We start from the raw sequence: 24,303 nt of genomic DNA, 5'->3' as shown, positions 1-24,303 counted from the left end.
GGTGGGTTAAACAAGAAAGATCATATCTGGGAGAGAACAGTTAAAATGCACCTGTCTCCTGAATCCTCACTGGCCTCATTACACAGAGAATATTCATGTAACCAGCTGACACCTCGGGAGGCTGGCCATCCCAACAGGGAATGATATTCTCCACCTCTGCTGTGTCTCCTGGGAGGGCCTGGAAGTAGCTCAGAAGAGGAACCAGTGACAGCACACCCAAGCCCCCATCAGGGCGGGAGCCCCAGCATGGAGCAGGGAAACCAGTGGGTAGACCCCCATGAATTGCAGAGCAAAGCAACCAGCTTTTGGTTTTGTTGACTTTACTGATTTCCTGTTTTCAACTTCATTGACTTCTGCTCTCAATTTTTATTATTTCTTTTCTTCTGCTTACTTTGGATTTCATTTGCTCTCCAAAATGTAGATTATTGATTTTAGATCTTTTCCAACATATTGCACAGCAAAGGGATGAAGAACGTGAGGAGTGTATTTAATGAGGATCCCGACAACCAAAATAAACCGCGCCAACTTCCTAATTCTGCCTTATTACCTAATCCTCTTAAGTCCCTCATATTTGCTGATTGTAAACTCTTTTACCCACTGCCAAGGACATAGGCCCAAAGAGAAAGAACTTGTGATTACCAACCTTTCTCAGTACGACTTAAAATAAGAAAAAATAAAAATTAAAGAATCTTAACTCCTGAATAGAGCTGGGGTGACTGTGTAAACCACTGCAAATCCTTTTTTATAATTCAGCACTAGGATTTGAATTATAAATAAAGAAACGTAACACTGCAATGAGCTGACCTCACAGCCAGCCCTGCCTCTAGGCAAGTCTGCTTGCCCTACCCGGCAGGCCGAGCCTGCCCCACCTGTCACCTGCTTCCGGAGACCGGTGCTAGTGGGAGTCAGTGTTGGTGCTTGAAATGGTGCACGACCCTGGAAGCAAGAGCCACAGGAGGCAGGAGCTTCATGCAGCCTATGCAGGTTATTTATATGATCTCAAAAGGAAGCAGCCAGGGAAATGTTCCTGTTGATATTTTTAGATATGATGCTTGGTCCCGCTGCTGCACTTTCATTTTTAAACAGGCAGGGAAGGGAGTGACTGCTGCTGTCTGCAGTGCTGTTTTCCAGGCTTTGATGGCCCATCCAACAGGCTGATGGTCCTCCTGCTGGACCCAGATCCACCTTCTGTCTCTTCCACCTCTGGGACTTGCGGCAGCTGCTGGCGTCTGCAGGGGAGCAAATAAAACCCTGGCTGCTTGCTGCCCAGTCAGGAACTCTGAAGTTAGTCCCTAGCTCTGAGGCCCTGTGCAGTTTTCACCCACAAGTTTAGTGTCCTGCTCTACTTCTGCACTCTGTTTCTCTGAGAATGGGACATGTGTTTGCATAACAAGCCTTTGGCTGGAAGTGAAATGGTTTAGAATTTAGAAGGTGATTAAACAGGATAAAAACTCATAACCACCCAATAATCCATAATCTTAACTATTCCAGGGTCAGTGAAGGGAGCTGAGTATTGTCACTGAATTGTTCCTGTGGTTATTTTCATCTGCCCACTCAAACTCCATGCTCTAAGAAAAAAAATTATTAAAAATTTTTAAAAATTTAATTAAAAAAAAATCCTTCCCAAGAATTCCTGTGCTAAATCCTGTGGCTTTGTCCTCAAGGAGAAGGTAGGCATCAGGGTCTTTTGCTCTGCAGATAATGGTTTCTCATAAAAAGTTAATGGATCATAGCTGCAGCGCAGTCCAGTTGAATGGTTCATTTACACGAGAAGCTGAAGAGTGTGGAGAGAAAAGAGAGTTCTTACTTTCTCATGGCTGGGCAATGTATGTTTGTCCCTGGGATTCAGACTGTGACAAATGGGGTTCTCTTCCAAGCCTACAAAATTGCCCGGAACAAGCTGCTGGGCTGCCCGGCCTGATGAGGCCCAGAGCTTCCTCCGCTGCTTGCTGCTCTTTCCCTTGGGGCCTGCGGCCATTGTCGTCTTTCTGTTTGTTTATTCTTTCCCCTCTCTCTCTTTTTACAACAGACCACAGAGACGGGTGAAGATGAGGAGGACCAGCCTCTCAGCCTGGCCTGGCCTTCCAATGCCCGCAAGCAAGTCACATTCCTAATTGTTTTGCCCATAGTGTTTCCTCTCTGGATGACCTTACCGGATGTTCGGAAGCCTGTGAGTAAAGCATTTTTTTATTGATTCCTGGTTAAGAGCCCAATATATAACAGTATTCATAATCCACTTCTATTTGTCTTAAAAGGAAAAGGGGAGGTGAAAAACATACTTTTGTAGGCTTACATATACCTGAAATTTCTCTGGATTCAGGATAATAGTGATTGTTCGGATTATCAAATCTACATGGCAAATCATACCAAACTTTAGTGATCATGAAATCATTTTATTCTGCTAGTGGATCCTGCAGATCAGGAATTTGAATAAGGGACATTGGGATGGCTTGTCTCTGCTTCTCAGTGTGTGGGGCCTCAGTGCGAGGAAGACTCAGTGGCTGGGGCTGGACATGTGGAGGCGTCTTCACCGATGCTTCTGGCACCTGGGCAGAGGTGATTCAAAGCCCAAACGTGGCCCCTCCCTGCGACTTGGGCATCCTCACAGCATGGTGGCCTCGGGATAGTCCAATGCCATACATCAGAGGTCAGGGATCCAAGAGAGAGTGTTCCAGTGGCCCACAGCTGAGCTGCAGGCTTTCTGATGACCTCATCTGAGTTCACGTGGAGCCCCTTCCACAGCACCTACTAGTCAGAGCAGTTATAAGTGTGTCCTCATTAAAGGGGGGAGACAAAAAGTTCACCGAGAACATATTGGTATCATAAAGCACATGATTTTCTTGATGGGAGGAGAGAATTTGCAACAGTGTTTTAAAACTGTGACAGAGATCGTCTCTGAGACAGAGAACTGAAGTCTGACACTGGAGGTCAACTCACATTTTGTTGAATATTTGTGTACATGGATTATTAATTTAATTCAAAAATAATTTAGAGAAATGCATTCATGTAGTGTAAACGCCTACGTATCTGACCCTCTCCCTCCTGTGTTATTATTATTATGATCAGTATTATATTCTACCATTGCTATTTACTGGGTGCCATGAACACCGTACCATCTTATGATCAGCAAAGGACAATCGGAATAGAGATCAAGTCAAAAGAACATCCCCTCCCAGTGTTGTTAAACTGGGTTCTTGGGCCATTGCCCCAAAGGGTGGAGAAACAAATGAGAGACAGAGAGAAAGGGCTGTGCCTTTGATTATTATGATGCATACACACTCTGTTCACAAAAGTATGTGCCTACTATATACCGGACTCTGCCCTAGTTATTATCAATCAGCTACATTGTGGTATCTCAGGAAACAGCTAGTGTACAAATATATATACTTTACATAATAGATATATAATGTATAAAATATTACATATATTATTATATTGTATATCTATTATTTGCATAGGTGGAAAGAAACATAAGCACAAAGAAATTTACAAACTCACATCTGGTCACTTCCTAAGAGATGGAGTTGAGATTCAGACCCAGGCCTGTGTGACCACGTAGCTTAGGCTCCTTCTTGTATTTCATGATGGAAATATGAAAACATGATCTCCAACAGCATTTGAAATAGGATACTGTGGTAACACCCAGTATAATTTAGCATAAGTCTTAAGAGCCCTATAATAATCTCACTTCCCTCAATTGAAAAAGAAGAAAAATCCTGTCCCATTAGCCTGCCCGATAATCATCCAGCCTGGTGGAGAGCCATATCTTGTCACATACAGGCCAGGAAAGGACCCCCTTGTGTAAGCACTCCCAACATTGGAGATTTCCTAGGAAATAATGCATGTAACAGGTATAGCTCACTTAAAGCAATATTTAGGTTCCTTTATGCAGGACACAATGCGGACCATGAGGCTTTACGTGAAGGCCTCACTTCCTGGAAGCCCACAGCCAAAGAGCTGGACAGTATTCGGCTTTTCTTGGCTCGTATCGCATTGACATTTCTGAGACGTGCCTGCCCACATGTACTCACTCATTTGCTCACTTGCTCTCTTTCTATCCCATTGCTCTGCAGTTTAACCCAATGCTTTCGTGCAGCCTCAGGGAGGAAAATGAGGGATACAGACATGGTTTTCTAAATCCCCACAGTGGACCTAGAGTAGTGTGGCCCAGAGTAGAGGGCCTGACTGATAACAGTATGATAATTGACTGATAACGGTATGCCTACACACAACCTCTGAAGCGGTCAGGAAAATGAGCAGGAATAGGAAGAAGATGCCAATACCTCAAGGCCCTGGGATCTCAGAGCTGGGTGGGACTCTAGGAGCAAAGGTTGGCAAAGTGACTGTCCCCTCTGTAATCTGAGCTGAATGGACAAGAAAGCTGCTTGAGAAGATCAAAGCTCTCAACCAGCAACTCAGGATAACAAACAGGACATCACCACGGCAGTAGGTACCTGGATGACAGCAGCTGAGCTGGTTGATGCTACAATCCCAAGGGGTGCAAAGCAAAATAATGCAGCTCATGGTACATGATGCTCGCCTCTGCAGTACCACTGCCTGGTCATTCACGGTGCCACTTGAGAACCAGCCTCTACAGCCTGGGCCAGGGCAGCCAATGGGGCTCTCATTCATTGCACCCCAAAAGCCATCTCTGAGATGGACTGCATTTTTTTCTCTTTTTTTTGAGTAAATTGTGTGCTGTCCCAAGCAAAAATGAGACTCTCAGGTGGAACATTTGTTTGTTTTTAAATTTCTTCAGCAAATATTTATTGGGCACCTATTATATGCCAAGCATTAGGCTTTTGCCCTAAAAAGATATAAAGACACCGAATTCACAACCCATGACTTTAAGGAGCTCTAAACTTAACAAAAGAAACAAGGCATGCCCATATCTAACTACAGCACAAGACTGCACAGCTGTGCCAGTGAGGGAAGCAAGACCAAACCCGAGTCTTCTGACTCCAGAGCATTCTCATCTTGCCACGTTGACTACAGTGGTGCTTCCCACACAACTCATGAGCTGTGCAGCCCTGGGAAGGTCTGGATCTTATTTTTTCCTCCTCTGTGAAATACAGGGGTAGACAATCTCTAGATTCCAGCCATGACAATCTGTGATTAAGAAAAGCATAGAGGTAACCAGCAATATGATACTGCAAATTTAAGGTGGCCACACATCCTAGTTTGCCCAGAATAATCCCAGTTCATTTCTCAAAGCATACTGGTTTGGAAGATGAATTATATGGTCATCCTTTGCATATAAGGAATGCAAAATGAAAGAAACCATGCCAGTTGACACAAAAACCAGTAAGTGGCTTCTTGATCATGCTTAGCAGAGAAGAATTTCATTAGGTCTGATTTTTTTAGCCCATAATTCTATGAATTGGCCACTTGGTATCTGGGCTCAGCTGGACAGCTCTGCAGCTCACTTACATGGCTGAGGGCTCATGGGCATAAGGGTTTCTCTGCCACAATTTATTTCTCCCCTGCCCCAGGATCTCTTAGCCTTAAGCAGGATATTCACAAGAGCTTATTCACAGGATGGCCACGTTCCAAGAGCAGCAAGAATGAAAGCCTCAGAGCCCTCCTGAGGTCTTGGAATCTGCATGCCATCACTTTCATCGAATCCTATCAGTCAAAGCAAGTCACAGACCAGTCCAAATTCAAAGGGAAAGAGGTGTCACCTCTTGGTGGGAGGAATTGCAAAATGTTACAGTCATTTTTGCATCTACCACAGTCCTCATGCATTGAGGGGCTCTTGAAAAAAATATACAGGGAGACGAGAGAGAGAAAATTATTAATTAACAGATAGTTGCTACTCCTCAAGGCCTGGTAACTCTGTCTCCTCAGTAGTTTTTTAATTACCCATAGAGATGAACATTCTAAACCTTGACAGTAATTACCAGGAAAACATGATTTTTTTTAATACATACATCTAGTTTCAGAGTAAATAGTACTCCCACTCGTTTTTATTTCCACTACATTCATATGCAAATTATATGACAGCGTTTGTTGTATTATATACACTTCCAGCTCAGATAATTAACTTGGGCTTCACTTTTATAGTTTTCTTATATTAATGGCTTTGTTTTAAAAGTAAAGGAACTAAAGTTAAACCTTAATGAGGAACATGTCTTTGTTGAAAATTGAAAATAATAAAGGAAATAAAGACGCAAAAAGTTATATTCTCTCATAGCCTAGGATGGGTGTCCTGTAAAACAAGAAGGCATTTAATAAGATATCAAAACATGACCCATTAGAGCTAGGAAGGTATCTAGGTTTTTGAGTTTTGTGTTGTGCATTTGATTCCTTCACCAAGTATTTAATGTGTCTTCTACGTACCAAGCACAGTTCTAGCAAGGGTGAAGTGACTGAGGCCCAGAGAGGATGAGTGACCTGTCCAATCACACCCAGGAAGTAAAAGGCAAAACCAAGACTCTAGGCCAAGTCCCTGTGGTCACTTTCACCTCCCAGAGTTTCAGTTTCCTCATCCCTTAAAAACCAAAATGAGAATAATATTATCTAATAACAGTCATTATTATCTAAGCACTTACTATGTGCCAGGCACTTCAATAGATACTTTACGGCCATGATATCCTCAGAACAACTAGATATTGTTCTTGCCCCCATTTTACAGGTGAAAAAACTGAGTCTTGGAGAGATTAAATAATTTGTCTCAGGGCACATCACAGGTAATTGGCAAGTAGGTACTTCAATACAGGCCATATTAATCCAGAGACCACACTTTTAATCTTTAATAGAATTGTTTGGGGGACCTTTGTTAAACATGCATGCCCCAAAACCTTGCACAGAATTGATGCTCAGTGAATATTTGTTGAATTTAAATCAGTAATAATATGGCCAATTTGTGCATCCAGCGAATGTCCAGAAACATTTCCAAGCCAAGAAAGTATCACACTGATGTACTAAAAGCTTCTAATGAGAACATTAGCTGTCAATTATACAAGTAAACCATTACACTGGGAACAAAATGGCCGGCACATGGACACAATTTGCTTTTTGCTAATTAGTATGAGACCCATCCCAGCAGATGTCAGAATGAGCCACCATTACTAACCATAAATTGACATGTCAGACCTTGGCTTCAAAGGCTGTTTTCTTCCTTCCAATGAGACTGGGAACCAAATAACTGCCCAGGTGCTACTGGGCAGTGATATCTGAAATGAGACCATAGAGTCCAAGTGAAGGGAATAGTCCAGAAAAAAATGAAAGAATGAGGAATTACCTGGGCTGTGAGACTGGAAATGGTAAAGTAGCTTGAAAGTTGGGAAACGCTTAGCCAAACTGCTCATGCACGAAGGGCTGATGCTTCCAAAGCGGGAACGATATGGGATGTTGGGTGAGGCAGATGGTCATACAGCTGGAATGCTAGTCTTTATTTTCCTGATGCTCTTTATATTTCCTAACATTCAGAGCAGAGGCTAGTATGTTGATGCTGATGATGGTTTTGTCTGTAGCCAGGTATATTTGGAGCATTATTAGCCCTGTTTTTCCTTGTGAACAAATTGGTATGACCTAGATGTTAGGGACACATGCTTTATAGTCAGACCTAGGTTGGAATCTCATGTCTAGTTCAAAATCTGGTACAGAGTAGGTGCCCAGCCATTACCTACCCTCGCTTATGATGAAGACCTGAAAATTTACCAAAAATATAATTTCTAACCTCTCGTTTTCAATGAGCCCCTCATACAACACTAGGTACATTTAAATGTCCACTAATGACTACTTGGCTTCTTGGTTAAGAATCATAAGAGTCAAATTTCAAATTGGAAAGGTTTTCACAAATATCTTGATTCCAATTTAATTCCTTTAAATCCTTATTCTGATTCCTTACTTTCTACCTTTTGATTGGGAATGTTCTATGGTTCAAGGATGGTATTTTTCATATGAAAACTATGTACAAATGACTTGATTCAGACTTGTGATGTTATATCTGAAAAGCCACGGAAAAGAAGTGTTCTATGTGACCTCCAAAGGTCAGCCCTTCAGACAATCAGACAACTGAGATAGTTTTCACCCAAGTTAACTCCAGGATGTATTTCTCTGGACAAAATTGTACGGTATCATCAAAGCAAAACAGGAGATTGTTTCTCAAAGTGGAAAGCTTTGAAATAAGAAGTGTTTGGCAATAATAGATGAGAGGCTCTCTGAGGGCAGTGGACCATCTGAGCATGTTTTAAAGGACCCCAATTTTGCAAAAAGGGCATCAACAGAACACCACTACAGTGCACCACGATCCTGGATTTCCCTGTAGTGGGGTCTGATAAGAAACACTGTATTTTGAGTGTCTGATTTGGGCTGATGTTCCAAAGAACCTTTAAAAGAGTTCACATTGTAAGGCTGAGATTGCACAAGGTGCAGTGCTGGAAGCAGAACTGGGCATAAGATAGTTAGGGGAGGAGAACAAGGGAGAAAACATTCCCAAGAGTGTCTACTCTGCCACCCCCATGGAGAGGAGCGTGATTGGGCTTCTCTGCCCATCTACTCCAATCTACAAATGTCCTGGAGACCGGCCACACTCAGGAATCCACAGCAAGTGTAGGGATGGCTTCTATGTCACTTTTCCTAATAATTCATGGAACTATAAAATGAGTTAATCTGGTTTTGAACCTATTGATACTTCTTAATAATTAATCTAGTTAATGTAATTAGTCTCAGAGATTTTCTGGCAAACAGATTACTAGGATATGTGGACTGAAGCAGAAGAAACTGATTCTGATGAACTTGAGCAGAAGAAAGAAAAAGGAACAGAAGAGGGAGGGAGGATACAGGGCAGCTGAGAGGTTGAGAGCAAGGCCTAGAGGAGCCAGGCCTTGGAAAGGGCAGGACCGGGAGCCCCCGGTGACAGGAATGCTCTTCAAGGGACTTCCACCTCAGGAACTAGCTTTGGGATAATTAGGCTCCAAACAATTTGAGATCCCCGAGAATCGGACTGTCCCGGCTTGGCCCAGCCAGGCCGTTGGGTTGCTAATCCTAGGAAGACTCACAGCAGAGGGAGGGCATGGAGGGGTAGCCGCAGGGGTGAGTTTGTCTTTGGTTCATGAAATCCACATCAGCGGACATCACGGATGCTCTGTCTCACCTCATCCTGGTTCTCTTTCAGACATCGAGAAAGTTCTTCCCCATCACGTTCTTCGGCTCCATCACCTGGATTGCAATATTCTCTTACTTGATGGTGTGGTGGGCACATCAGGTAAGACCCTTGAGAGTAAAACCCATCGGCCTGGTTTCTCTCATGGCTGCCAAGCAGTCTCTGAGTGTGGTTGCGTCTGGAACTATCACAGCAGTATTGCGTCTGACAAGGCAAGTTACGCATTCCAGGATCAAAGGCTTTACTCCACTTATCTTTGCCTTGTCTCGTGGCCTTTCCCTGTAGAGGAGAGTTGGTCAGCATAACCCTGGACAGCTGTGTGGAGGAAGGAAAGACTAACTCCTCATGACCTCTGCAGCCTGAAATCAGGCCCACCCAGGCTTGGAAGGAATGTCAAGGTTTTTCCCAGTTCAGTGGCACGCACTTATTTGGGTAGCCACTCACCTCATGTTCTACCAGCTTTCAAACTGGCTCTTAGGAAAGGTCCTGGAGACAAAATGGTCTCTTGGTTGGGCCTCAGTTTGCAATAATGATGATATATGTCACTTTCCACTTTGAATTCAGTATCAGTCATAAAGCCCATCACAAGAATACACTCAGGAACTGTTTGTTATAACACACAAATGAATGAATAAGAAGCAAAGATTTTACATTCTGAAAGATAATAATGGTACCCACTACTGATCAAACAGGTACTATATGCCAGGCAGTTCGCATCCCTTTGTTCTTATAACCACAACAATAACCCTCCCTGTACACAGGTACCCATGAGGGAGGCACTATTATTATCTGATACAGTCCACAGATGAAGGAGTTAATCTTAGAGCTAATAAGAAATTGCCCAGGATCATATAGGTAGTAAATAGCAGAACTGAGATTCTAACCCAGGACTCAAACTCCAGAACTCATGTTTCTAATCTCTACTACAAACTACATAAATTCCAAACTTCTCACTTGTATCCTTTGTTTAATATAGTATTAAAATTATTATACTTAACATAAATAAAATATAGCAATTTGCAATAAAGAAATATACACCAAGAACATATGTGGATAGACATCTCAACAGATGGTGCTGGAATAGTTGGATTTCTATATGCCAGAATAAATGAATTTAGACCTTTACTTCATACCATACTCAAAAAGTAACTCAAAGTGTATCATAGTTCTAAATACAAGAGGTAAATCTATCAAACATCTATAAAAATGTAAGAGCTAAAACTATCAAATGTCTATAAAAATATAAGAGCTGAAACTATCAAACATGGATTAGGCAAAGAGTTTTATGATACAACACCAAAACATGACAAATAAAAGAAAAAATTGCTTAATTAGATCTCATCAAAATTAAAACGTTTGCTCTTCAAAAAAGACCATTTAAAAAATGAAAAGGAAGAACCACAGAGAAAATACTTGCGAATCATATATACCTGATAAAGCACTTGTACCCACGATATATAAAAAGCTCTTAAAACTCAATAATAGAAAGGCAAGTACCTACAAGCATCTTTAAGATTGACAAAAGATTTGAATAGATATTTCACCAAAGAAATAATGCAAGTGGCTAATAAGCACAAGAAAAGATGCTCATCAACATCATTATTCATTAGAGAGGTGCAAATAAAAACCACAATGAGATACCCCTTCACTAGAATGAATGAATATAATAAAAAAGACAGACCATAACACATGTTAGGATGTGTAGAAAATGGAACCTTTTGATGATAAGAATGTAAAACAGAACAGCCACTTTGGAAAATAGTTTGGCATTTCCACAAATTGTTAGTCATAGAGTTACAATATGGTCCAGTGATTCCACTACCTATATACCCAAGAGAAATGAAAACATCTACAAAAAATGTATACACAAACATTCACAGTAATATGGTCTCTAACTGCCAAAAAGTAGAAACAACCCAAACGTCTATCATCTGTTGAATAAGTCAACAAAATGTGGTGTATCCACACAAAGGAATATTATTCCACAATAAAAAGGAATGAAGTATTGATATGTGTTCATGCATGACCCTCTGAAATATTAAGCTAGTGAAAAAAGACAGTCACAGAATGACCACATGTATATGAAATGTGACAAATACGTAATGGTTGCCAGACTGCTAATGGGTACAGAATTTCTTCTTGGGATGATGAAAAAATTCTAAATTTAAGTTATGGTGAGTGTTACACAACTCTATAAATATACTAAAAATTGATGAACTATACCCTTTAAAGATGTGAATTTTGTAGTATGTGAATTGTATTGCAATAAAGCAGTTTAAAAACAAACGTGAGATACCAAATCACAACCACTAGGGCATCTTTAATAAAAAACACAGACGTGTCTTGATGAGGATGTGGAGGAACAGGACTGCACACATTTATCAAAACTTGCAGAACTACACACTTTTTTATTTTTTTATTTTTTTAAGGTATCATATATAAACAGTCTTATGAAGGTTTCACATGAGCAACATTGTGGTTACAACATTCACTCATATTTTCAAGTCCCCCACACACAGGCCATTGCGGTCACCGTCCATCAGCATAGTAAGATGGTATAGAGTGACTGCTTGTCTTCTCTGTGCTATACTACCTTCCCTGTGACCCCCCTATATTATGTGTGTACACTTTTTTAAAGAATGAATTTTACTGAATGTAAAATTTCATTTTACTGTATGTAAATTACACCTTAAATTTTTAAAAAAGAACAAACATATGGCATGACTAAAATAATCCACTAGAAATGTTGGCTAATATACCCACTATTATTCCTACAAGATACTTTGTATTATTCCTAATATGGTTATTTTATTGACATACGACTTCAGGTGACTTCCTGGCTATTTCCAAAAATTGTTGGCTCCCTGAAGAAGTTCTCTTTGCCCCAAAGTCATAATTTTCCACATTCATTAACAGATATTTGTTCCCAATTCCTAGCAGACATTACTGTAGAAGATGGGCTGCTTCTCAGCCTCCAAATTTCCAGACCAATAGGACTGTGTACCATTTATAACATATAATGGCTTTTCCTGATAATTTTTTATTCTTTCATGTACTGATTTTTTTTAAGTGGTGGGTTGTTTTTTTTTCCTCTTACTGAGATATGTTGCTTCCTATTTCTCTTTAGCTGTCCTAGAAAACATCATCCTATACTACAGACTCACATCTTTTTCTTTCCCTTTTAATGATCATCTTATTTCTGCAATCTTGTTCCCTTTTCATTCTCTTGTAGAAAAGTACAAACAATGCCTAGAACAATAATAATTGCAAAAGGTCCAGAAATATAAAGTGCATAAAGAGAAGCCTTACTTTCTAATAACAGATGAGAGTCTCTCTTTTCTCCTATAGAAACATTTTTCTCTTTCAAGATATCCGGACAGCTGACCAACATAGATTCTGTTCTAAGAAGTCTCACTCTGATTCTATTTGTATTTTCAAACTATAAAAGCTATAAAGATAACAAGTATGCCAATTAATACTCAACTATTTTGTTATCCACAATTATACCAATAGTAGCTATTTGATACAGTGATTTGGCCGCTGTTTGGCCAGAAATAAATGCCTTTTTATATCAAATACTTCATGCATATTTTCCCTTAGTTTTGGGGGTTTTATTGTTTTTGCATTATGAATTTTTATCTTACTAAATTTCTTAAATGATGAAAACCTATGGTTAAAATCTATCCCACATCTAATATGAGAAGTTAATTCTGAGAGTCACATACAACCTTATGCCTCTTCTAACCAATATGCTATTTTTGAAGTCCTGCTTAAACCAAGGAACTGCATTGTGGAATATTAGGGGCAGCTCTGGATTTGGATTCTGAGGAGCCCCGTCATTTAATTCCATTAGGAAATAAAGGGATTCCCCAGGAGACTGATGTCCTTTCTAGCTCTGAACTTCTCTGATGCTCTGCAGTTTGCTGGAAGTGCTGTCCCATCCATGCACCCCTCATCTTGCCTCTGACTCACCAAAAATCAACTTTGGTGAAATGTACTCAAAATTAGTTTATGAAGACTAGTTCTCATGCAGTGAAAGTGTTTCTAGAAGACATGCAGATTCACCAGGGTTTGATGTGCAGTGAAAATCCTTCATTATGCATATGATTTCCCACATTCTGGACTGACAGTACCAAAGGAGCCTCTGCACCCTGGTAAGTTGGAGGTGGAAGGAAGTAGCATCTGAGTTCTCATAGCTGATATTTATTGAATATTTATTTTTGCCTGACACTGTGCTACTTGCTTGATATGCACGATCACATATAATCATCATAACAGCTCTGAGCATAGATATTATTATCCCCATTTTACAGATAAGAAAAACCAAGACTCAGGGATGCTGGCTACCATGCACCAGGAAGAGCCAGGCTAGGAGTTGCACCGAGGGCTCTCTGTGTCACTAGCCAGAACCCCTAACCACCATACCACCCTCTTCAATTTCTCCATTTTTTGTTCTATAGTGGCATTCAAATACCAAATATAAATGGCTTTTTAAATCACCACTGCTTTAGAACTCCAAGAATTTAAATTCTTAAGAATATATTAAATAGCTTGGAACTTTTTGAGGGTGATAACCATTTAGTCAGCATCTTCAGTTTTGAAAATGTTTCACTCCAAATCTAACCAAAAAAATTAATAAATCATCGAGGACAGTTTTGTTCAAATAGGGCACTCCTGTGAAAACTTGTATTTCACTTTTTCTAGGAGAACTAGCAAAAAACATGCTGGTAAAATCACCTAGGTGCACAGATTGATTTGTTTATTCAACAAATAGGTACTGAGAGCCTACTGGGTAGCAGGCTATGCTCTGCGTATTAGGGAGACCACAGTGATGAGGGCAGGGGTCTTGCCTCCATGAGGCTTACTTTCTGAGGGGAAGTAATCAGTCTGTGCTCCACAGGGGCAGGATAAACTATCCAGGCTCTAGGGCAGGCATGATGACCAACAGAATAAAAACAGAGAGTAAAAAAACTAAAATAAACAAAATTGAGCTGGTAAGAACCATGCTATTAACAGTAAGTCCAAAAAAAAGGCATTTATAAGTTAGAAATGAGTTTGTTCTAGTCCCTAAAAAATCTTTATTTTACCTGCTACTTTAAACACCCTTTAAATTTTTCAAAAACTGATGGATGTCATCAGGTGGGCTGTTGGAAACTAAATTGGAAGCATTGTCCTACATGTTTTCAGAATTGCAGTTCACCAACTCCAGGAAAAAGAAAAACAAAACCAAAAAAAGGCTCCATAAAGCTTTTAAAAGTCCCAAAAAGACAAAAATGTTGCTCAGGAGAATGGAGGAGCTTCATCTAAGGCTAGACCAACTGTTCAATACAATTCATCAGTCTTAAAACCAAAAGACCGAAAGAAAATATACTAACTGCTCCCCATTGCTTTTCAGTAATGATGTACTGTTTACAAAAGGCTTTTCCACAGATTATCATTCAGTCTTCCCTGCCACCTTGTAAGATGGTTATTATCATCCCCACTTTAAGAATAAGAAAGCAAGAATCGAAGATGTACAGCTGGTTGAGTTAGCTCTAGGTCAAGACTTAACAAATGCCAGAGCCAGACCTTGGACCTCTGACCTTAACTGATTGTTTCTCCATGACTGCCTTGCTGATTTACCTCCCTGTATTACCAAACCCCAAAATCAGTTTCCTATGGAAATGGTAGAGTCGGAAAGCATCTACAAGTGGGTTACAGACATTAGCAGATGGCAAGGAGAAGTGGGGATGTCCATCTAACCTTCGATTGTTAATCCAAAGGACAAATCGGCTTCAGGGTTTGGAGCCACTGGCAGACACTGACCACTGCGGCCAGTGACCAACCAGCTTTTATAACTCTGATCTGCTTCCCCTGCCCAGTCCTAGAAAACACCATATGAAGACTGCACTCAAGCCCTCTATAGCTCTTTTTTTTTTTAGATTATCTGTCTATCCTCATGTGAACACTTCTGACCACTTGAGTCTGAATATCATGAAAATATAAACTCCTCTATGGCAACAGCAGTGGTTTATTCTTCTTTAACATCTCAGCACAGCACATGTAGGAACTCATTAAAAGGCAGCTGTATTGAAATGTTTGTGGCTTTGACAACTTGGTGACTTGAAACATCTTATTTTGTCCCTGTCATCACTTTTAGGTTGGAGAGACAATTGGCATCAGTGAAGAGATCATGGGTCTGACCATCTTGGCGGCTGGGACTTCCATCCCTGATCTTATCACCAGTGTCATTGTGGCCAGGAAGGGACTCGGGGACATGGCTGTGTCCAGCTCTGTTGGAAGCAACATTTTTGACATCACTGTAGGGTAAGTAGACATAGCCCTGCACAGATGCACCCCAGCCTCTCGCTGTCTTTGTCTTCCTAGAAGCTGTGAAGGTGTGATCAGCCTCTCTGAGCCTAAAACTAACCACTACCAATAGAAAGTAAAGATAAGAATACCAATTTTGCCAACTCCATTTTTCATTTTCAGCGAACTTAATGAAGAGTGAGTTATCCCTAGACAGGTAGAAACACATTATCTGTGTACAGAGTGAATGTTGTAGTAGGAAATACTCTAAGAGAATTTCACTTATATAATGGCATTGGCTACAAATTATGAGTATTTCATATTCAGGTATGACTGAGATGCTCTGGTTGTTTCACTATTTTTTTAATTGAACTAGATTTTTTTCCATAGTCTAAGTAAAGTCCCCACCAGCCTCAGGTAAGATTTGAATTGTAAAACAGATTGAAACAAATATAGGCTCAGCAAAAATATCCCATCTCCTTTGTTAGAAAATGCTGGTAGGTTTGGTGTTATCATTCATTTATCTGTGCTGGTGAAGAGATTCTAGTTTTTGGAAGTGAGATGAGATCTGTTCTTACAGTTAAGCAAACTGGAACTCTCAATATGAATAATTTCTAAAGTGGATCAGATTGGCTGGGAATACTCTATCATTATTTCTATCATTTCATTTAAATTATTAAAAGTAAATGTAGTCTGATAAATAACCCTGAATGGCAGCCCCCTGAGCAAGTAAGACATGAGATGTTATCCTTATGTTCTCAGAAGAACTGGGCTCTTGACACTTGAATTCGGGAACTCACCAAAATGGATCTACTTTCTCATTGAATATCATGAATATTGTTGTTTCTTATACCTTTTCATACTTATAATATCATTTTCATTCAGTTGCCTACCATGTGCTCTGTACACACGTTTATCCATTGAAGCCACCCAACAATCCTAGGAGATATGTATTATCATCCCCATTTTTAAGGTAAGGAATCTGAAGGGCACAGAGCTCACAAAACTAGTAAATGAGATAGCTGGGATTTGAACAGTCTGTGCTGTCAACCACAGCACCATCTGTGCCTAAAAGCTGCTCTGCTCGTCCACTGTCTGAACCACTTTTGAGTTCCAAAGGTGCCCTCTCCTGCACCTGCAGTATTTCCTTCCATTGCAAGCCACTCTCACTCAAGAGCCCTCCCTGTTTGTCTGCTTGGAAAATTCTAACTTATCCTTCCAAATCAACTCAAACCCTGGTTTCTCTGATTCCCTTGGGTCTGACCTGGGGCCTCTTGCTCCTATATACTCTCTGCATATCATCTCTTGTCACAGTCATGATTATCATTCTGCCCACTGGACTGTGAATTCCCCAAGAGCAAGAACTCCCCAAAGCCTAATGCACGGTAGTGGCTTGACAAATGTTTGTAGAATGAATGCATGAATGAATGAATGAATGAATGAATGAATGCCTTAAAGGTGTATATTTTAAAGAAGGCTGTCCCTAGTATAAAACAATGTTTCTCAGTTCTGATGCTGAACATTTAGAGTAGTTTTCTTAGCCAATCTCATGAAAAAGAAAAGAAAATGTTATGTAGCATAAAAAGAGAAAATCCTATAAACTGGGAAAAATTACAAGCGTTCTATGAGACATACTTGTCATGTTTTTGAAAAATGAATATTCTAGGGAATAGCAAGATGCTCTTTGTTCATTGTTCTTAAATTGGACATACAGTGACCACTTAAATGAAAGTTTAAAGAAAAACCACCACAAGTCCTCTTACCCCAAAACAATATTTAACTTTTCTATGTTCTCTTCCAAATACTTCAGTTTTCTTAATGAACATTTAGTTTTGTCCTCTTGGAGGGCTTTTATCATTTTAAAGCCATTTATGCCTGGCACAGAGCAGGCCTCTATTAGTCAATTAGTAAATCAAGCATTTTTCTAAGTTTCTTAATAGCTCTCATAATTAACATCTTATGGCTTCAGAATTTTCCAACCTGTTGCTTTTCAGTTTAGCCATTTTCCTGTGTAAGACCTACTTTTTCCAATTTTCTGCTATTATGTTTTGATGAACACATTTATGAAGCAAAACTACTCTTTTAATTATTTTTATTAGGATAAATTCCTTCAAGAAATATTAATGAATTAAGGGTTATGAGCAATTTATTGGCTACTAATGTATATTTTTCCATCCAGTCTTTCCCAAGGGTTTATACTAATTTACAAAGTCACTGGCAACATATTGAGTATAAAACATTCTTCATAGTCTTGCCAGCATTTTCTTTTTGCTTATAAGATTAATACATACTCAAGGTAAAGGTTTAGAAAATACATATAAACCATAAATAGAAATCAGTGATGACCCACCACCTTTTTAAATTCATATATATATATATACATTTTGAATTACTCCTTATACTTGATCTCTGACTGTAGAATTGATAGGTCCAAAGGTATGAAAAGTGTTGTTCTTCCCCCAAAGGGTTTTTACCTATTTTACCTATTTGTAGTGGCATCAACCACAACTTCACCAGAACTGTTTGTGTATGTGTGTTCTTCCTTAATAAGAGTACAAGTTTTTTGGTCTTTTTCCACTTCCACTTAATAAGAGTACAAGTTTTTTGGTCTTTTTGTTCTTCCACGGGAAGTGTGGAAGAAGAGTTCCCTAGGACAAGTCCCTAACAGGAGGTTGTCATTTTCATTTGGTCACCCCTCTCTGGCACGCCCTTCCCCGGCTCTGACTCCCCAGTACTGACGGTGGGCTAACAGGGCTACCCCCTACTGCCGAGAGCTGGGATTGCACCTCGTTTCCTGAGCCAGCCCTGCAGAGCCCTTCCTCCAGACATCCTCCACTGAAGGCAGTGCCTCTCAGTGCCTAGCCGGCAAAGCGCCCATACTGCTCGCCATGATTTCAGCTTGGCCCAGGTTAACACAGGCAGCCAAATTGGACCCTGCATGTCCCAAGCCCCAGGAATTCAAAGATGCATACCAGGCATGGCCCTGCCTTCACAAGCACTCTCTCCAGCAGAGGAAACCAGTGTGTAAGCTCACTGCCTCTTTCACCTCATTATTTCTCTCAAGTGATTTGCTTTTCCTTTGGAGAATTTTGAGTTTCAAAAAGGCACCTCTTCTTCCACAGCCCTGAGGCTAGGCCAAAACTAAATCTCCCTTTGTCATTTGCTGTGCAGATGGGTGGCTGGGGCTGTGGTTTCCCAGCCAACATTCCAACCTTAGGCTCCATGGCTGCATCTCACCCAGCCCTTGGAGGTGCACCTGCCGCGGAGTTGTGCATTTTCAGCCATGTTCCTTTCACAGAGAGTTTTTAACCCACTTCATGGGGCACCTGGCAGTTAGATTTTCTGATGTCTTTCAGAGTCATGAACAGGAAACAAAAGATGTTATCAGATTGTTATCAAAAGGCAAAAGTAAAGGGAGAGAATGGGTATAAAAATACATTATAAATTTTTTCAAAATCACATCACAAATATAAGATACTGTTTCCTCAAATCGTTTAGAAAGACCATTTTCTAGTCAAAAGGTTTCTCCCATCTTTTCCAAAATAATATTCAGACAGTTATATTGCAAAACAGCCTCCACCATAAGCATGTATTTTCACTCACTCTTAGATGGTTAATTAAGTCATTGCTATTCTGTCTCCATTTTCAAAAATAATTTTGCCATTTTCACCCAGTTTTATTTTCTTTTCTCCTTTTGTTTTCTGTTCCTCTCACCCCATACAGATTCTCCAGGTCACCTGTTTAGGGGTGAGAAGAACATTTTAATCTCAAAAAGAAAAGAAAGAACAAAATTATTTTGAATCAAATTCAGAAATCCCCTGCAGCAGACATGTCTTTGATCTTATTCAACTGTAGAACAAATTCTCTCTGTTCTCCCTAATTTGATCAGGAAATAGATAAAAGATTTTAAAGTTCACTTGACTTCCTTAGGTGATTTTCTGGGCCATGCCCGAGTCATAGTGGGCCTAACAAGACACCCTGCTCAGATTATGTTCCAATAAGCTTGTGTCGCCGCATAGGCCTTCCGCATGTCTGACTGCACGTCTGCCCTGCCCCTCTCCCTCACAGGCTCCCACTGCCCTGGCTCCTGTATACCATCATCCACAGATTCCAGCCAGTGGCTGTCAGCAGCAACGGGCTCTTCTGCGCCATTGTCCTCCTCTTCATCATGCTGCTCTTCGTCATCCTCTCCATCGCCCTCTGCAAATGGCGGATGAACAAAGTGCTGGGCTTCATCATGTTCGGCCTTTACTTAGTGTTCCTGGTGGTCAGCGTCCTTCTAGAAAACAGACTTCTCATGTGTCCTGTGTCTATCTAGCAGGATAAGCCATATCTTGAACCAACAGCATGGATGGTCCCTCTCAGCTCTGGGTTCTAGGCGCCTTGACCTCTCGAGAAGAGGCAGCTGGCACACAGCCCTGGGCCTTTCACATGTCCCTCCTTGGAAGATCCGAGGAGGGATGGAGTCACACGGGGCCCACTCATTTCACAGGCTGCTTCCACCATTGCCTATGAAACAGCTTCATGCAAGAGACAAAGGACCATCCATCTGGGGCTTCTCTCCATTTACCACTGACAGGTACTCCTTCCTGGTCGGAGGTACATTAATTGTAATAATGCTAACAATGATGGAGGCTATATATACATATAAGATATATATATTATAAATAGATGGATGCATTCCCGCCTGTTCCTGTATTATACCTCTCCTCCCGTACTTATAGAGTCTTACATACCTGTATACAAACACAGCAAAAGAAAAATTTTATATATATATAAAATCATATATATATATATATATAAATACAAATGCATCTTTTCAGGGATAGATCTAGTATATTTATAGTACCTATTTGAAGAGGGGCATCAACCTTCAGTCTGAGCTTTACCTCTTAAGTGCAAGAAGTGAACTGATAGAATCATTGCTGTGACCTTTAACCTACCTTGGACTTCCTGGGAATCCCCCCAGTAAGGTGGATGGTTTTGGGGAACTAGGTTGCAGGAGGGTGGTTTGGTGGGGAGGGTGTAAGAGCCCTGAGTGGACCCCTCCAAAACATTCCCACAGGCCAAACAGGGAAGGCTATCTACCCACACCTGCTGGGGTACACTGACAAGAGACCCACAGGGTCATGGGACAGACAGAGGTAAAACCCAGACTGGGTGTATACTGGCTGTGGGCAGGGGGGAGGTGACCAGGATTGGTTTGGGGATTTTATTTTTATTGCCCCAGCATGCAAGTAGACAATATAACTGCAAACCAAACTAGCACTCTTCTAGGACAGCAAGACTATATAAGCCGAACCTATGTTGTTCCAATGCATGTCCCATTATCATCAAAAGGAGGGGGGCAAGTTAGCTGTGATTGTCACTTAGACATATTTTGATGCTAAGGGCTCACCTATAATCAAAATGCCTTCCAAGAGAGCCTGGATATGTGATTAGACATAGCATCCAGTGGAGTTGCTCAGTGGGACTTGTCACTTAATGGGAACGGAAGGGCATAGTTCTTGAAAGCATCTTCCAGTGTGATCATCAATGGCTTCTGTGACTAAAGAAATCATTATTCCTCCAGTAGAACTGACCTGATTCTGATCAATACTGCTTGAGTTGAGGCAGCTTAGAGGTGTTTGGAAAGGCATTTGCACACTTAGTGCATTCCAGAAGGTTTCTGAGTCCTATGGCGAGTCATGCCAGGGCCAGGATTTATTTAAAGCCTGTGCAACATCTGTGTCTCTCTCACCATCAGAGCCCCAGCTGGGACTCGTTCTAGCTTACAGGGTGTACTGAAGACTATACTCAGCAGTTTCTTTACACTGGCTCCAAGCCAATCATTCCAAGGATAGGATTTCTGGATTTTGCTTGGCATTCATGGAATATTTTCATTTCACTCATTCAATGCCTCCAGGTTCTGTCTGACACCTTGTATGATTTCCCGGTTTTATGTCAATAGAAAAGCAAACCAGCAGGGAAAGAAAACCAGGCAAACTAAATTGGTGAAAAAATATAGAGAGCTTTTTTCATTTCCCCAAATCATTCTTTCCTTAAAATCAGGTAAAAAGGTAAATAGAGGATGGCCCATTATCCTGTGCCCGTTATCTAAGCTGGCACATGCCATGTTTGGGAAACAATACCATATGTGTTCTTGATGTCGATTCCGCACGAAGAGCATACAAGCTGCCCCACATGTGCCACTCACGACAGAAACCCTTTTTTCATGTGTTCTTGTACCCAGTTTATTGTGTCACTGATGGCTTGCTGTGATTTTGTCATGAGCACATACCTCCTAACACAGGGAAACAGGATGCAGAACTCACAACTGAATAAAGAGGAAGGGAGACCTTAAAGCCCCAGCTCAGTCTCAGTATTCCCCCGCAAAGCCTCAGCTCACCCCACAGAGCATGGCAGTTACAGGCAGTGCCCATTGTTGCTTTTCACCTCCACGCAAGGAGCACTCCTATGTGGAGGCCCACTGGGAAAACAAGAAATCAAAATGCTTGCCACCCAGGAGAACTTGCTGTTGAGTCTCTCCAACCTTGCAAATTTGGGCTTTCAGTTGTGTGAGAGAAACCTGTGTCTTCTCTTCAAGGGCAGGGTTTTGTGCCATGGCAAGAATTTGTGCTACTTCCTTAGAGTGAAAGAGAATGAGTAAGTGAACTTTTTGTTAAAAACTCTGCTTGTTTTCCCTGTGCATTACTTGAAGCACAGTGAAGTCAGTTGTTGCGTGAATACGTATCATGGACTGGTTTGTTATTTGAAGGAAGGTTTGAATAGGCCATCTTCCCTCAACTGCAGATAGACTGTGTGAAACTGGAAGGAGGAGGGTGGTCGGGGCATAGTCTTGTTCTGGGTCCAGCACTTCCCGGTGCCCCCGCCCCCAGCCCCCTCGTGCCTCCCCATTCACTCCCAGCTCTCGGTGAAGACTCATCCAGGCAGCCACAGAGCATTTCACCCGCCTGGGAGCTCCACCTCCTGGGAAGTCACTGATGTGGTCATCACTGACAGTTGCATTTGAGCGGACAGCATTTCCGAGCCCAGCTCCCACTTCTGTGATGTGCATGATGCCCAACAGCAGGGTTCCCTGGCTGGTCGGGACACAGCCACCTCCTCCACCCCCCTGCCTCTGCTTGCCATGCTTTCCTCTCATTCTGTGTTGGTGAGGGTCTGTGTTGGGCTGGGGTGAATCCAGAGAGGAGTGTATAGAATGTAACAGTGGATATTTAAAAGCATTCAAATCATTAACATAAGAAAGAACTTGTCACATCATGGCTTCTTCCTAAGTAGGTCACCTCTCATGCCTTTCTGGCATGTCTGTGTACATACACATATAATTACACACCTCTACACCAGATCCCTACGTACACACCCAGTATCACCCACATCATCGCCCTCCAACCCAGTCACATTCAGGAGCCAAACGCAGAGGACATCAGGTCTGCTGTAGTGAAGGGAAAGGAAAGCCATGCACACCAACAACCAAAGGGGCAGCTTCTTCCTGGCCTCATGCGGTTTGTTCGGTGCACATCAACACCCAAACATACACATATGCACCTCCTCTGTCTGTTTTCCTGCCCCAGTAACATAGGTTTACAGCCTTAAGGAAACAGCCAGCCATATCCCTCATGCTGATGTAGAGGCAAGGAATACACAACAGCAGAGTACAGGGAAAAGGGCGGACCAGGATATAAGATGATACCAAAAAATTCAAGAGCCAACTTCTTACTGCTCAATCTGAAACAAACAAGCTGCACCCAAATGGTTCCATTTACCCATCACAAACCAAGCAGGTCTTGCTTGCTGTCACCTCCTGTCACCCTCGGCAGCCTCAGGACAGGAGAGCAACGTGGCTCAAACCGAGAATGCCCAACTAGAACCTTCCAGACTGCATCTGGGAATGCCCATGCTGAGTGCAGCTACCCTCTGCACCCGACTAGTTCCTGAAGAACTGAAGCTGGAGATTACTTTGTGTTTATTTAAGCTTCCCAGGACCTAAGACAAGCCAGGCAGAAACACAAATATGTGCAGAGACTAAGGGCTGTTCATCAGTTTGGCAGATACAGCAGAATATCTGAAAGCCTTCTGCCCAGAAGATTATAAAAAAAAAGAGGCAAGGACTGTTTCATGGTTGGGGAAAATGCTTTGTAAGGCTTCTAACAGGTGTCACCTGACAGAGGCCATTATAATTTATTTTCTAGGGAAGACATGAATCAGGTGGTTTGGAGCCCTTTCAGCAAAACACAGCTGCCTCACTAATGAGACATTTGATGATATCAATGCACATCCATTCCTAAACCGGGGAAGAGCTGGCAAACTCCCCACCATTGCTCCCAGCTCTTCAACTCCTCTTAACAGGGAGAAAGGAGATGAGCTATAAAGGTCAGTCCCCCTTCCATACCACCTTAACAGAAAGCTGACCAAGGAAATGATAACAGATAAGGCTACTGGCCAGACAGACAGCTGGAGACAGTGGTTGAATGCTCTGCCAAAATTACCGGGTTGGAACATGGCCTTGATAACCTGAGTGCAAGCACTTCAGAAAACTTCAGTATGCCTCCCTCCTTACAACTAACCTCACACACACAATTATGAGCCATGTTCCCTTGCACCTGGACAGCTTGTTACCCAATAATTTGCCATATTGTAAGTCGCAACTCTTTTCAAGAAAAGAACAAAGGGAAACTGTTCTCAGGGCAATTTCTGGAGAAACCGACTGTCCCCTGAAAGCTTGGTATAGGAGCTAATTCTCATTCTTGCTAAGCCAGATCTCACATAACCACCTGGCATAATATTTTTAAAAGGTGCATCCTTGACTCCTATACCTCCCTCAGCAATATTGTCTTCAATTAAAAAGTAGGGGCTCGTCATTAAGAAAGAGTTGGTGAAAAAATAAAGAATAAGAAAAGGGAAGA

General features: G+C 41.5%; 1 protein-coding gene and 1 long non-coding RNA gene across 5 annotated transcripts in view; one reads left to right on the top strand and one right to left on the bottom strand.

Annotated features, from left to right (window-relative positions):
- The window catches only part of SLC24A2 (solute carrier family 24 member 2), a 207,840-nt gene extending 185,907 nt beyond the window's left edge, over positions 1–21,933 (top strand). For all 3 annotated transcript variants that reach the window (XM_036887924.2, XM_036887911.2, XM_036887918.2), the window contains 4 exons: positions 2,030–2,170; positions 9,122–9,211; positions 15,249–15,415; positions 19,466–21,933. In XM_036887924.2, coding sequence (XP_036743819.2) covers positions 2,030–2,170; positions 9,122–9,211; positions 15,249–15,415; positions 19,466–19,715 — 648 coding nt within the window. In that variant the 3' untranslated portion in view covers positions 19,716–21,933. The remainder of the gene's footprint in view (positions 1–2,029; positions 2,171–9,121; positions 9,212–15,248; positions 15,416–19,465) is intronic.
- The window catches only part of LOC130682996 (uncharacterized), a 206,230-nt gene that overhangs the window by 146,307 nt on the left and 35,620 nt on the right, over positions 1–24,303 (bottom strand). The window contains exons 3-4 of one of the 2 annotated variants that reach the window (XR_008996534.1): positions 19,493–19,676; positions 2,198–2,745 (exon numbers count right to left, since the gene is read on the bottom strand). The exons of the other annotated variant lie outside the window; for it this stretch is intronic. This is a non-coding gene — a long non-coding RNA (uncharacterized LOC130682996). Of the gene's footprint in view, positions 1–2,197; positions 2,746–19,492; positions 19,677–24,303 lie in introns of those variants that run through there. 2 annotated transcript variants of the gene reach the window in all.

This window comes from Manis pentadactyla, chromosome 3 (assembly GCF_030020395.1).
Source record: "Manis pentadactyla isolate mManPen7 chromosome 3, mManPen7.hap1, whole genome shotgun sequence".
NCBI classification, from domain to species: Eukaryota; Metazoa; Chordata; class Mammalia; order Pholidota; family Manidae; genus Manis; species Manis pentadactyla.
The sequence above is the reverse complement of the archived record's forward strand: the minus strand, read 5'-3'. Positions and strand labels throughout refer to the sequence as shown.